Below are 11,286 nucleotides of genomic sequence, written 5' to 3'. Positions count from 1 at the left end.
TCCTGTAGATTCCATTGGATGTTTGAATCCAGATATCATGCCCCCTTGTAGATAACTTTAGTGGAACCAGTTGGGTAGGAGAGGTTAGGAGTGTGTCTGCAAATCTAGTCTAAGACGGCTTACTTGCCAGCTCAGGTGTGGATGACAAACTCCTAACCTTTCTGATTCTATTAAGTCAAATACGGAAGGGAGGCGGACTCTTTAAGAACTGTTGTGACAGCCCCGCCCTTTTAAGAGATCAGCTGAATCTGTGAGTCACATGACTTCAGCGTCTCTTCCGCTCTCTGAATTCGGGACCACATGAGCGGCTATGAAAAGCCTAGCCGGGGTTGGGGGTTCTGTGCCCCCAGCCCCGTGCTCCTCCTGAGTCTACTGACGGCAGCTCCGCTTGGCCTGCTGGGGGAGGAGACCCGCCAGGTGAGGGGCTAGAGCAGTAGGTGTTTCAGCATATGCTGCCTTGAAGGGTGGTTGGAATCTAGGACAACGGAAGGGTGGGGATGAAAGGTGCTTGCGTTGAGGAATCGGGGCAGCCGTGGGTCACGGTACAGGACGATGGAGTAGGACGGATGTGGTAGAACCTGGACCCTGACCTAGCCCTGAGTGAGCCAGGTCCAAGCAAGTGTTGCATTTTTTCCTTCCTCTCAGCCGTATGCCCTGACCTCTCCACCAGGGTTAGGGCATTTTGGGCTCTCCCTGCTTCTCCTCCAGCCCATGTCTGCCCTTGACAGTAAGGTTCTCTTAGCTCCCACAAACATTCCTCTTGCACTCTTTTCCCATCATTTTGCAAGCCCCCTGTCATCCCCAGACATCTTTGTCCTGTGTCTCTCCCTGACCCTCTTCTCCTGACCAGCCTCTACTCCTTGTTCCAGGTGTCTCTGAAGGTCATCTCTAACGTGCCGGACTTTTCCCAGAACCTGCTTCATATTCGGGCAGTGGGCACCAACTCCACGCTGCACTATGTGTGGAGCAGCCTGGGTCCCCCAGCAGTGCTGTTGGTGGCCACCAACACCCCCAACAGCACCCTGAGTGTCAACTGGAGCCTCCTGCTCTCCTCTGATCCTGACGGGGGCCTGATGGTGCTCCCCGAGGAGAGCATCCAATTTTCTTCTGCCCTTGTCTTTACCAGGGTGAGGAGGTTGGGGGAGATCCAAGGGGAAGAGTGCAGAGGAGAGGGTTCATTCCAGTTAGAGGGAGAAATTGAAGACTGGGAGTAGGTGAAGTAGAGTCATGTGCGAGAGCCTGGGGTGGGGCCAGTGAGTGCGGGGTGGTGATTCAGGAGAAAGGTGGACTCGGGCAAACCTTGTCCCTCCCCACCCCTCCCCCTCTCCCCCCACAGCTGTTTGAGTTTGACAGCACCAATATGTCCGATGCGGCCTCAAGGCCTCCAGGAAGATCATATCCTCCGTACTCCTTGGCCAATTTCTCCTGGAACAACATCACTGACTCGCTGGATCCTGCCACCCTCAGTGCCACATTTCGAGGCCACCCCGTTCACGACCCCACTGGGGCTTTTGCCAATGGCAGCCTGGCCTTCAGGGTAAGGATATAGGGAATTTGAACTCGAAAGGCTGGTTTATGAGGGTGGGAGTTAATGATAGGGGTCGCCTTCAAACACAGGCATCCACCCGCTTCCCACTTCTCCCATGCCTCTTCCATCTTAGGTCCAGGCCTTCTCCACATCCGGCCGACCAGCCCAACCCCCTCGCCTCCTGCACTCGGCGGACACCTGCCAGCTAGAGGTGGCCCTGGTTGGGGCCTCTCCCAGGGGAAACCGCTCCCTGTTTGGGCTGGAGGTAGCCACCTTGGGCCAGGGCCCTGGCTGCCCCTCAATGCAGGAGCAGCACTCCATCGATGACGAGTACGCCCCCGCTGTCTTCCAGGTGAGGCTTCCGGCAGAGAAGCAGACAGGTGGGGGTGTGAAAGGGGACTCTATCATTCAACAACTCACTGTTTAGCAACACCTCATTCAGTTCCTTTAAGTGCTGAACGCTCTGCTAATGAATTTAGCCCAGAGGAAAGGCGGCGCAGCGTGACTATTGCTCCAACCGGTGGGCTGCGCAAGGGCCTGGGGTCCCAGAGTGGGGAGCTGGTGCAGGCTTGCTGAGTGTTGAGACTGGGAAAGGACTCGGCGCCACCCAGCTGCGAGTTCTAGAACCAGGCCTAGGATTCAGGACCGCTCGTGACAGAGGGAGGCTGTGAAAGGGCGGGGGAACAGAATGGCCAAGTATCTTCTGTCCTCCTCAACCTGTGTGTTTGCATTTCTCCTCAGTTGGACCAGCTGCTGTGGGGCTCCCTCCCATCAGGCTTCATGCAGTGGCGACCAGTGGCTTTCTCCCAGAAGCAGGGCAGCCGGGACTCCGCCATGCCCTGCCAATCTTCCCCACTTCACCCCACCTTGGCATACCTTCTCCCCCAGTCGCCCATTGTCCGAGCCTTCTTTAAGACCCAGGACCACTCCTGTGCCTTCAATCTGACATTTGGGGCTCCCACAGGCCCTGGCTACTGGGACCAACACTACCTCAGCTGGTGAGAGTCGAGGCCTGGGCTGTGGGTTTGGGAGGTTGCAGAGGAGGAAGGCTAGGCCTCTCAGCCTTCCCTCCTAAGCCTGACTCTCTCTCTCTCTCACTCTGCTTGCTCTAGGTCCATGCTCCTGGGTGTGGGCAGCCCTCCAGTGGATGCCTTGTCCCCGCTAGTCCTAGGCATCATGGCAGTGGCCCTAGGTGCCCCAGCACTCACGCTGCTGGCAGGAGGCCTGTTTCTGCTGCTGGGCCGCAAGCGGGACTCTGAATACCAGTCCATAAATTGAGGCCTGCTCTCTAGAGGAAAGGACATTACTGGACCTGCCTTGCTGGTCTGCAGGTTTGAGGGTCAGTATTCCCAGGCAGCTCCTCCTCTTTTGTATCTTCCTGTTCGGTAGAACCTCGGATCAGCCTCAACTTCCTGGGGGACCCAGGTGGGGCTTCCTTCCAACTCTGAGGAGGGACCAGACACAGAATGATTGCCAGAGGGAGGGTCCCCTCCGTGTTGCCTCCCTGTTCCTCCACCATCCCATTTCCCTTGAATGGGACTCACAGGCCTAAATGAGAGAGGCCTTCTGACTGTTTGCTGCACTGGAAGGCATGAAATAGAATAGTTTTTTTTTTTTTTTCCACAGGGCTTGTCTCTCAATGTGGTGCATTGTTGGGCAGGTTTGGACCTGGTTCCAGGGAATGAGAGGGCTGGAGGTGGGGCGTGGAAGGCAAGTTCTTTTTGAAGCCCCATTTCCTCATCAGGCTTAGTTCTCTCCCTTGCCATGGGACCAGGCTCCTGCCAGCCACTCTTCAATATGTGGAGCTGGGAGGTTTCTGGTGCAGTTTGAATCAAACAAGGAAGGGACACTTGAGGTTGAGGGGCAAACCCTACGGAAGAGCCAAGAAAGACTGTGGTATTAATCATTTATTATTATATACACATTCAGACGGGTTTAACATCAACCACCATGCTTTCCAACCACTCCCAGCCATGTGCGTGTGGGCATGCACGCACATACACACACACACACACACCTCTTAGGAAGCAGGTTTCCCTGTCTGCTCCTCTTCCCACAGGAGAGAGATGACTGGGCACTTTGGAGGTGCAAAGTTACAGGGACCTAAAGGGTTGGAAGAGAGGAGTCAGCCACTCTGGGCTGGAGCAGCTGTAACTGACTTGGCTGAGGCTAAAGGGCCTAGGAAGGCCAGTCATGGAGGGTCCTGAACCCAGGTCCCCAGAAGGGTTTTCACCAAACAGGAAAGTCCTATTTGATGTGATGCCCAGCCTTTACCTAAGACATAGGCAATGTTTCCAGTCTCTTGGAGGCCCTCTGCTTAGACAGCCAGCACAGAAAAGGTCAGAGTTTCGGCTGTGCTCTGCCAGCTGCCTCAAGCAGGAGGCTGCAGAGTGGGCAGCAGAGTCCAGTCTTTGTGGACCCTGGTGGCAGCAGAGGCTACTAAGGAAGGAACCATGCCTCTGCCCCTGGTCCCATGTCCTCAGCATTCTTAAGGAACATGGCTGTCCACCTCTTTCCCTGAAAGACTGTTTAAGTCCCTCCCACATAATTGTCCCAGGCTCCTAAGATGAAGGGAGCACCCCACACTCTGATTGGATGGCACCCCTGTCGGGGCAGTAGGTGGGTTCATCCCACCCAGGAACGAAGGGGGTGGGGCAGCTCAGCCCCGGGAGCGGGGCCTGTAGTCTGAGGCTGAGCGGGCATGGTCAGGGTAGTCCAGGCGGCTCTCGGAGGCAGTGAGCATGCGTTCAGGCTCCACCACGAACATGTAGTAGAAGTTCCACATCAGCATGGACAGCAGAGGCAGGAACGTCAGGCCGTAGCCAAAGCCTCGGAAGGAGCGGCCCACAGCGAAGGTCAGCCAGTATATGAGCCTGGGAGGCAAGAAAAGGTCGAGCTTTCCTTGAGGGGAGTGCATCAGCTAACAGGTTGATGATAGGGAGAGTGGGAAGTGAGGGAGGCAGATGGGGGTTGGCTGGCACAACTGATACCTCTAAAAACAACCAGTGTTCACGCACTGACGTATGTGCCGGGCACGGTACTAATTACTTTAGGGGCACTATTTAATTTAGACCTCACATCTCTATGAAGCGTGCATATTATTCACCTGCCTCTTTGTATACTTCTCAAATTCGAATTAAAAAGTTTTGAGTAGGCAATATACATTTACACGGTTCAGAATTCAAAGGCACCAGTGAATGTAGTAAAACGTTTTCCTCCACTGATTCCCAGATACTCTGTTCTCTTCTTCACCTCCTCACCTCTATTCTACTCCCACCCCAGACATCATCCATTATTATGGCTTCTCGTATGTCGTGAAGCTTTCTGTGTATATAAGCAAGAAAACTTATGTTTTCCTCCCCTGCCTCTTTTTTTTTTTTTTTTTTTTGAGGTTTGGGAGCATACTATTCCATGGGATCGCAGAGTCAGACATGACTGAGCGACTGAACTGAGCATACTATAGAGACTATTCTGCACATTGACTTTTTCCCCCCATTTAATGCATCTTGGAGATTATGTCATTGTGTGTGTGTGTGTGTGTGTGTGTGTGTGCGCTCAGTTGCTCAGTTGTGTCCGACTCCTTGAGACTCCATGGGCTGTAGCCCACCAGGCTCCTCTGTCCATGGAACTTTCCAGGCAAGAATACTGGAGTGGGTTGCCATTTCCTCCTCCAGGGGATCTCCCCGACCCAGGGATTGAACCCACATCTCCTGCATCTCCCACACTGGCAGGTGGATTCTTTGCCACTGACCCACCTGAGAAGCAATTGTGTCGTATCAGTGTATAAAGAGCTTCATTATTTCGCAGCTACAGTACATTCCATTGTGTTTATTTCCCTTTTTGTAGATGGAGAAACTAAGATTCCAAAAGATTAAGACGGGTCCAACGTCACATATGGGGAAACAGTAAAATCATGATTTGAACCCATGCCTGTTCATCAGCCTCTCTCCTGCCATTTTACAGGGGCTGAGGGAAAGAAGAGAGTAAGGAAGCCAGCTTCAAGAGAGCTTGAGGACCAGAGGGATGAATCAGGCGCAACTAAATTTCCCCTTTTGGAAGATCCATCCAAATATACACACCCCTCAGTGGGAGGAGGGCAGCAGTTTCCTCTTAACTTACAAAGGACCATCTATGACAGAATTGAGATGCCCCTATATTTTTACCTTTGTAATAAAGGGAAGAGTACATGCTGCCAGTAACTTGCCCATAAAGAAGGACCCTGGGTGAGAGAGGGAAGGGACTTGGGTTCTAGTCCTGCCTCTGCTGACAGACCTATGCAACTCTTCTCACCGAGTCTGTAGTTACTTCCTCTCATAGTCATTTTTTCTCTGTAAAATGGGTAAGATGGCCCAGACAACCGCTGGTCCTTTAGCTCCCTGATGATTCTTACTGCTTAAACCAAAGTAAACCAACTTCTTGTCTGAGATCAGCGTTCCCTGAGAAGGAGATGGGAGGTTGAGTTACATGAACAGGAACGTATTAATCTTGGAAAACATCCACGGGAAGAACACGCACGGCTGTATGACGGTCAGGAGACTGGCGGGACAGATGACCATTAGACTACACTTAGAAGTGACAGGAAGACAGATTTCAGCTTAATAGGAAGAATGCTTTAGCAGTTAAAGCCACCTGGAATCCTATATGGAAAATAACAGGGCTTCCCTAGTGGTCCAGTGGTTTGAGGATCCACCTGCCAGTGCAGGGACGCAGGTTCGACCCCTGCTCCAGGATGCTGAAGCATGGTCCTACATGCTGTGGGACCCCTAAGCCCCCGTGCCACAACTACTGAGCCCGTGCCCTAGAGCCTGCGAGCCCCAGTCACTGAGCCCACACGCTGCAACTACTGAAGCTCGCGTGCTTTGAGCCTGTGCTCCGAAACAAACCCACACGCTGCAGCTAGAGAGTAGCCCCCCCTTGCTGCAACTAGAGAAAGCCCTCGCTCAGAAACAAAGACCCAGCTCAGCCATAAATAAATAAATATGATAAATGTATTAGGGGGAAAAAATGGAAAGATCTGCATTTCTGAAAGACTTCAGAAATTCAAGGGTACCTTTCTGGGTTAACATAGTTTACATGAAAATAACCCTGCTGCTGCTGCTGCTAAGTCGCTTCAGTCGTGTCCGACTCTGTGCGACCCCATAGATGGCAGCCCACCTAAGGATCTTCAAATTCTAAATGAAAGGAGAGTAATGAGGCTGCTATGAGACCTGCTGCTGCTAAGTCGCTTCAGTCGTGTCCGACTGTGCGACCCCATAGATGGCAGCCCACCAGGCTCCCCCATCCCTGGGATTCTCCAGGCAAGAACACTGGAGTGGGCTGCCATTTCCTTCTCCAATGCATGAGAGTGAAGAATGAAAGTGAAGACGCTCAGTCGTATCCGACTCTTAGTGACCCCATGGACTGCAGCCTACCAGGCTCTTCCATCCATGGGACCTTCCAGGCAGGAGTACTGGAGTGGGTTGCCATGTGCCCTCAGTTTCGATGAACAGGACAATCCCTTGACCAGTTCCCACCCCCTTCCCATTTGACAAGCAGAATTTCCTGCCTAGATGGAAAGACACAGGCTAGTGAAGGGACCAGGACCATTTAGCAAAGTAAGCACTGGGAGAGCAGACTGTTGGGAGTCAGAATTGAGAGGTATTGTCAAAGATCTGAATTGACTAGAGAATTCCAGAGGTTAGAGTCAGGGCAGAAGTTTTTAGCACAATATAAAAGAGAACTTTATAAAAACTAGGACTTTTGATAAGTAAGACTGCCTTATAAAGAACAAAGCATTTGGTCACGGGGATGTTCAACCAATGTTCAGCCAGTGGCCGCCTGACCAGAGTGTCACCGAGGAGTGGTTGCAATGGGTGGGAAGCTGGTCTAGGTGACACCCGAATGCCCTTCCCTTCCCGTTCTAGGTTGATATATGTGTCTTACGAAAGACACAGGAGCTGCCAAGTGAGGTAAAGTGCAAGGCGGAAAGTGGACTCAACTTTCCAGGGTGCACATTTGGGCTGATTCAGAGTCCAGAATCTCCCTGGCTCTCCAGACATTCAGATGCCCAGGTCCCTTAAGCACCACTACCTCCCCTGTGCCCCACCCCCAGCCCCAGCTCACCGGGAGATGGCAAAGAGACCAGTGAGTAGAGGGAGCAGTTTGAGGGTATCTTGAGGCAGGTAGGTGGAAAGCACGGCCAGGTTGAAGAAGTAGAGGATGAAGAGCTGGACCGACTGGGCCACATATCGCCGGTGGATCTCCACCTCCCGCCGCGGCTCCCCAAAGGGCCGAAGGGCAGAAAAGCACAGCAGGCTCAGCCCGTACACCAGGATCCCTGGATGGGGTTGGACAACACACAGGATCAGGTGAGGAAGCAGGTGGCAGAGTTTGTAGCACGGGCATAGGGCTCTGCACCCTGGATGGGGCTGAGGTGGTCCTGAGTGGAGGTGGGCACACAGGGTGACAGGGTGTGGGAGGCCCTGAGGGTCCAGGTCTAGTGATGGAAACTTTCCTGCTCTCCAAGTCAGGCAGGCCCTGCCCTCCAGCCCAACTCCCAGACGCCCCCTCCCTACCCGCAGGGCCCAGGCTTACCCAGTACAATGGGGAAGGTAGCAAAGACCCCACAGCGCAAGGTGTAGATAAGGCGGGAACTCATGGTCGGCAGGCGTGGGGCATCGAAGGGCAGGAAGGCGTATGCCCCGTAGAGCAGGCAGGGGAAGAGGATGAGGGCAGCTGTCACCGAGGCCACGGCCCTCAGCACCTCTCGGCCTCCACAGCCCCCACAGCCCCCACAGGAGTGGCCAGGCGGCTTCACCACTGCTTCGGCCCACTTGCACTCCGGGGGCTCAGGGTGGGTGGCCCGGGGGGGCAGGAAGGTCCGGCGGTGCTCACCCTCGCTGGCCTCACAGCACACAACGAGGTCCTCCTGGGGCCGCCGCTCAATGCACTGTAGGTCGATGGGCACGAAGGCCCGGGCTGCCTTCTCGGGCAGCAGGCTGGCTTCATCTTCAGGCAACTCCTCTAGTTTGGTGGGTGGCTCTGACTCGGGGGGCTCAGGCTCAATGTTCCTCCAGCCCGGGGGATCTGGGAACGGGGCACTGGGCTGGGGGCCAGTTCCCCAAGGCAAAGTGGCAGCCTCACTTACTGTGCTGTCTAGACCATCCTCGGTCCCCTCTCTGGCTGTGGGAGACTCAGCTGCAGACCCCACTCTAGAGGACTCAGCTCCAAGGGACTCAACCCCGTCTTCCCCTTCCAGCTTCCGGCCATTGGGGACCAAGGCCTGGGGTGGGCTCTTCTCCAGGGTCTCAGGCCCCTTCACTTCCAGCAGGGCCAGGGTCTCGGGTTCTGTCATCCTGGGACCTGACTTCTGAAGTCTACCACAAAGTCATGTCACCCTGGAGGGAGCAGAGTGAAGTTCTGTCAGAAGCTGCCATCCTCTGGCCCTCAGGAGGGGTTGATTGAACTGCAACTCTCCAGGGCAGCTGGCCTCACAGGCTTTAGCCCCTTCTGGGATCTTAGAGAGAACCTGATCTGGAGGAAGGTGTTCAAACAGTGGGAGGCAGGAGAGAAGTGAACAGCTGAAATGGAGGCACCCTTTCGACATCAAATGCTTTTCAGCAGGAGAGGGTGAGTCAGGGGGCGCAGGCGCTGGCAGGTATGGCCTCAGTCAGCCTCCACCCACACCTTCTACCCCCTCCACCAAAACCCCTGGGGTCATGGCCACCCTAACGCAGGAACGGGAGGAAAGGGAGATATTTAGAATTTTGCAAAGGGCTTTCTTCCCATGAAGGATCTTGTGAACAGAGAAGCTGCCCCTTCTCCTCCACATCTCCCCTTCCCCTGCAGATCCCCGACTGGAACTTTCCTGGCAGCTGACACCCATGATTTGCCAACAGATCTGTCCCAAGGAGCTGGCAGTGGCAGGGCACCCTGGCCTTTTGTCTCCAATCTGGATACTCGGTCAGTTTCCAAACTTCTCAGTAACCCACCCCCTATGTCTCTGGAGGGCCCAGGTGGATCCACTCTGACCTCTAAGTCTAATGAAGGTTGTTTCCCATGCCTCCTCTCTGGTCTTTGTCCCCTCCCTGCTGCCTTCCATCTCACTGCTTCTGGATGGGGCTGATTTCCCTCTCTCTACCTCCCCAAGGATCTCCTCCCCCCTACTGTGTGGGCCCATGACACCCTCTTACTTTCCATCTGGAGAGAGGTAGAGGGTCCCCAGCGTCCGGGAAGGAGCTGCCCAGCTCTTCTGCTGGCTCTGCAAGTATTCCTTTCCGTCTCCCTCCCTTTACCTGTGTCTCCAAACCTGTCTGACCAGAGCAGGTGGGGCCCAGTTTAAAGGCGAAGGCCCCGCCCTGCTGAATCGGCCGACAGAAAAAGCATTAAAGGAGGAGTCATACTTTCTGAGCCTAGAGGTGTGTGTCCTGGGAACATGGGATATGTAGGAACTCCCAGCACAGGAAAGCAAAGGGGACAGAGTGGGTTTCTTCATCAAAGGGCTCTTGAAATAGATTGGGATACCCCAAAAGAAGTAGAATTACTACCCTTATTCATTCAGTATTTACTGGGCACCTATTATTATTAGTTAGGCACTATTCTAGGGACAGACACAGGAAAGAACAAGATGACAGGCAAAGTCTCTGTGCTTAAAAAGCTGGCTCTGTTGGGGTAACAGATAAATAAGAAGCCCAGCAATTAAACCAACATGACAATATCAATAGGGAGAAACCTCTTTGCCAAAGTGATATTTGAGCTGTGACCTGATGGGAAATCTGGAGAATAAGTGTTCCAGACAGAGGAACAGCAAGTGAAAGGCCAATTAGTGGGAAAGACAGGTTGTTTCAGGACAGAAAGGTCAGTCGATGTCTAGAAGGTGAATTTATGTTCCCACTACAGGGTGTACATGGGTCCACTGAACACTTTGCTTTTTAGGTTAAGTAAGTAAATAAGCAAGTGAAGTCTCTCAGTCATGTCTGACTCTTTGTGACCCCATAGACCGTAGCCTACCAGGCTTCTCCATCCATGGGATTCTCCAGGCAAGAATATTGGAGTGGGTTACCATTTCCTTCTCCAGGGGATCTTCCCGACCCAGGGATTGAACCCGGGTCTCCTGCATTGGAGGCAGATGCTTTAACCTCTGAGCCACCAGGGAAGATACTGCGCTTTTTAGGTTAGGTTTAATATTAAGAACGGAGAAGGCAATGGCAACCCACTCCAGTACTCTTGCCGGGAAAATCCCATGGACGGAGGAGCCTGGTAGGCTACAGTCCATGGGGTCGCGAAGAGTCGGATACGACTGAGCGATTTCACTTTCACTTTTCACTTTCATGCATTGGAGAAGGAAATGGCAACCCACTCCAGTGTTCTTGCCTGGAGAATCCCAGGGACGCGGAGCCTGGTGGGCTGCCATATGGGGTCGCATAGGGTCAGACGCGACTGAAGCGACTTAGCAGCAGCAGCAGCAGCAGCAAGGTTAAGAAAGCAATAGGAATCCAACGTGATCTTTCCCATGGAAAGACCAGGTGGGCAGAAACATAAGGCTGTTGCTTCTCATTCCTGTGGATCTTTTCCCCTAAAGTCATTTGAGCTTTATGAGGGGAGGGGCAGTGTCTGAGTTGCTCATGCCTGCGTCTCCAGAACCCAGAATTGTGGCTGGAAGATGGCAGGTGTTCAATAAATGTTTGCTGGGCTGGTTGGAGATTAACAGCAAATGGAAATCTTTGAGTTGGGGTAGGGGAACTGAAGGGCCCAGGTACAGAAGTTCTGTATTGGATGGC

The 11,286-nt window shown here is 53.5% G+C and overlaps 2 protein-coding genes across 2 annotated transcripts; one reads left to right on the top strand and one right to left on the bottom strand.

Moving 5' to 3' along the window:
• Nucleotides 1–267: 267 nt before the first annotated feature.
• On the top strand, nucleotides 268–5,334 carry GLMP (glycosylated lysosomal membrane protein). Its single transcript, XM_004002611.5, has 6 exons — nucleotides 268–417; nucleotides 870–1,127; nucleotides 1,337–1,537; nucleotides 1,662–1,880; nucleotides 2,270–2,526; nucleotides 2,641–5,334. The coding sequence occupies exons 1-6, from the start codon at nucleotides 301–303 to the stop codon at nucleotides 2,804–2,806; spliced, it is 1,218 nt and encodes a 405-aa protein (XP_004002660.3). The 5' UTR covers nucleotides 268–300; the 3' UTR covers nucleotides 2,807–5,334.
• Nucleotides 3,418–9,817, bottom strand: TMEM79 (transmembrane protein 79). The gene is made up of 4 exons (XM_004002610.4): nucleotides 9,700–9,817; nucleotides 8,102–8,904; nucleotides 7,631–7,844; nucleotides 3,418–4,401 (listed from the first exon to the last, which is right to left on the bottom strand). Exons 2-4 carry the CDS (start codon nucleotides 8,859–8,861, stop codon nucleotides 4,188–4,190), a joined length of 1,188 nt encoding a protein of 395 aa, XP_004002659.3. The 5' UTR covers nucleotides 8,862–8,904; nucleotides 9,700–9,817; the 3' UTR covers nucleotides 3,418–4,187.
• Between the last annotated feature and the right edge of the window lie 1,469 nt (nucleotides 9,818–11,286).

Source organism: Ovis aries, chromosome 1, assembly GCF_016772045.2.
Source record: "Ovis aries strain OAR_USU_Benz2616 breed Rambouillet chromosome 1, ARS-UI_Ramb_v3.0, whole genome shotgun sequence".
NCBI lineage: Eukaryota > Metazoa > Chordata > Mammalia > Artiodactyla > Bovidae > Ovis > Ovis aries.
The sequence above is the reverse complement of the archived record's forward strand: the minus strand, read 5'-3'. Positions and strand labels throughout refer to the sequence as shown.